This window comes from Macadamia integrifolia, chromosome 14 (genome assembly GCF_013358625.1).
Source record: "Macadamia integrifolia cultivar HAES 741 chromosome 14, SCU_Mint_v3, whole genome shotgun sequence".
In the NCBI taxonomy this organism is placed as follows: domain Eukaryota; kingdom Viridiplantae; phylum Streptophyta; class Magnoliopsida; order Proteales; family Proteaceae; genus Macadamia; species Macadamia integrifolia.
This window is the reverse complement of record NC_056570.1, coordinates 8163709-8166544: the sequence shown is the minus strand read 5'-3', so window position 1 is coordinate 8166544 and position 2836 is coordinate 8163709. Positions and strand designations below refer to the sequence as shown.

The window sequence follows — 2836 nt, the reverse complement described above, 5'->3', positions numbered from 1 at the left end:
CTGATATTTATGATGGACAGTGCCTGTTTTTGGTAACAGTACCGTCACTATGGGACTTCATCTGTACCCTTTGGGGGTGATCCTTATGGGCCCCTCTCGATGTTCCCGACATGTATTGACGTACGGTTACCTTTGTGCTTAGGATAATGAAGTGCATGTACCCCAACATCGGAATTGAATTGAACACTCGGTGGCTGTAACTTGGAACCCGATCCACTTAAACTTAAACAAGGTGAGGGATGATTGACGTTTATTTTTGGGAATGTTTAGTTTTTTTTTAGAATTGCTCACATGTATAGATTCTTTCATGATTATTTAAATTGCTTAAATGATGATGATGTTCTATCATATGTATTATTTTGACGAAAATGACATGAGATGTATATTGATGTGTGTGGCGGGATCCGGTGTGGCCGAGGTGGTACCGGTACTGTGATTGTCGCGTGATTGTTATATGCATGAGGCAGAATCTGATGTGACTAAGGTGGTACCAGTACCGTGATTACCGTATGTTTATTACATTTATGCATTGGTTATGTGCATTAGAGTTATTTATAGTTGTGGGTTACACTTTATGGCCGATGTGTTACCAGTATCGTGTACTCTGGGACTGCATTTGAAAATGGATACACTTCATGGTCGACTATACTTGGAGATGGACTGGTTTTGTGGTCGATGGACATACCGGTGTCGCATGGTCCATACTAACTGTGGATGGTATACTTTGGACTTAATATTTATAAGTCTTGGATAATTGTAATAGAATAACTTGGTTATGGATATTTATATTATCACTAGATGTTCCCCATTATATTTATGATTTCATGATTTCATTCTTATACTCTGATTCCACTGCTATTGGTTGGTTTATGTCATGAGATTGTGAATCATTAAGGTGCTACTATCAGAGATCCTGGTAGGTTCGTAAGACGGGTAAGCGTCTTACTCACACCACTGGTATTCCTATACGGTAAGTTGGGTCTACGGGAAGTGGGGTGTTATAGCTTGGTATCAGAGCGCGATGCTCTGCCTTAACTTATAATCTCAACCAAACCATGACGTGGGGAATTAGGATTTAAATAAAAAAATTTAAAGACAAAAAATAATAAAAATTTCACAATTAGGAGACAAGTATATGTGTCAAAGCCGTTTCATTATAATTAAGAACTGAGTACATATACTTACACCAATTTTCTCAAAATAAAAGATAGAAAGCTAGAAATCCTAACTAGCCTAAATCTAGGAATTCAAATAACAAAAGCAAATGATAGAAAATAAACTTCAACTAACAACTAAAATATGAAATTTTAAAGAAAGCATAAGCTGAGAAATCCTAAAACTATAATGGCAACATAAGCCACTACTCCTGCTGATCCTGCTGCTGCTGCTGATGCTGTCCTTGGCCTTAAGCTTGGTCCTGGCTCTGATTCTATGCTCTTGGGGGTGCCACCAGAATGGCAAGGTGGAAGACCATTGCCTGCATCTGTGCCTCAAGGGAGGCCACCCCTATTATCCATAAGATATTAGTTGCTATTTATGCTCTCAATCCCGTTGTCCATTCGCCTTAGCAGATTTGTGGTGGTGTCCAGGTGGGCGATCACATCATTGAGACCATAAGGCCTCACACCACTAGTGCTATAAGAAGAGGAGGCAACAGTGGAACCCATAGTCTATGGGTTAAGTGGTCGAACATCACCATCACCTCCATCAACACCACCATTAGCTCCACCAGCACCACCGCCAGCTCCCTTAACACCTCCACCAACACCTCCAGCACCATCTCCTAGGTGACCCTCCACCTCAATTGGCTGTTCCCACTCAGCCTCATCGGGTGAGACCCCACTCATATCCAGTGTCATCTTCTTTAGGGAATCTTGGTTGAAGTCTATCACATTTGCTCCCAAGTACTCCTCACCTTCCAAGTCCACCCCAAAGTAGAGGAACACATCAGTCAGAACCCTCCCATAGCATAAGTTTTCGACTTTGCATGTCCCTCCCTCAGACTTTGTCACCATGGTCCACATCAGTAGGTAGGGAAGGTGAACAGGCACCCCCATGTACACATAGTATGTCACATAGGTGTGCAACATGGACACCTCATCGTAGTGGCCACAAGTAGGAAGGATGTTCAACTGAACTGCCCTGCAGATGACCTTCGGGCTGGCTTAGTAATTGACAGTATGCTCCCACCCAAAAGCAGCATTGGTGAGCATGTTGTTCATCTCTTGTAGGACCCCCGGGATTTTTAAACGCATAGGCTGGAGTCCTGGGAGGGTAGTAGACCAGCTCTCCTGCATTGGAGATCATCAGAATGTTCGCGAGTTGCCTCATGTCGAAGGAGATTTCGATTCCCTTCACATAGGAAGTGATCCTCATCTCATCCGTGCCGCGGTTCACACACTAGATATTAGAGTAGAATAACCTCACTAGCTATGGGTAGTACCTTGTGTTGGGCTTCAGAATATGAGACCACCCAATGGCCTTGAAGCGTTGGTGAAGGAGGAACTGCCAGAAATCCCTAGTCCGTATGTACTTTCCCGGATCCACATTTTGATATTTAAAGTTTTTCCAACGGTCCTGTTTAGCCACAGAGCGAAATAGTTATTGGTCGTACTGTTCCTCTTCGAGAATGACCGGTGGTGCAACACCACGGTAAGGATGAACACGATGATTGGACTTGATTTCAATCAGATTCCTAAGGTTTTAGAGAATAAAACCTAAGTTAGAAAGGTGAAATAAATCTCACAGAGAAGAACGCAAATACCTAAGTCAGAAAAGAAGGAGATCTCACCTTGGATGCGTGGCGGCACTAATTGGTCATGAAATCTTAAGAGAA

General features: G+C 42.7%; 1 protein-coding gene across 1 annotated transcript; it reads right to left on the bottom strand.

Annotated features, from left to right (window-relative positions):
• Positions 1-1670: 1670 nt before the first annotated feature.
• Positions 1671-2015, bottom strand: LOC122060598 (glycine-rich RNA-binding protein 2, mitochondrial-like). The gene has a single exon (XM_042623732.1). The coding sequence runs from the start codon at positions 2013-2015 to the stop codon at positions 1671-1673; it is 345 nt and encodes a 114-aa protein (XP_042479666.1).
• Positions 2016-2836: the final 821 nt, after the last annotated feature.

What these genes read in the sequence shown, in the direction of transcription:
- LOC122060598 (XM_042623732.1), bottom strand. Translation starts at nt 2,015, where the DNA reads ATGGTGACAAAGTCTGAGGGAGGGACATGCAAAGTCGAAAACTTATGC.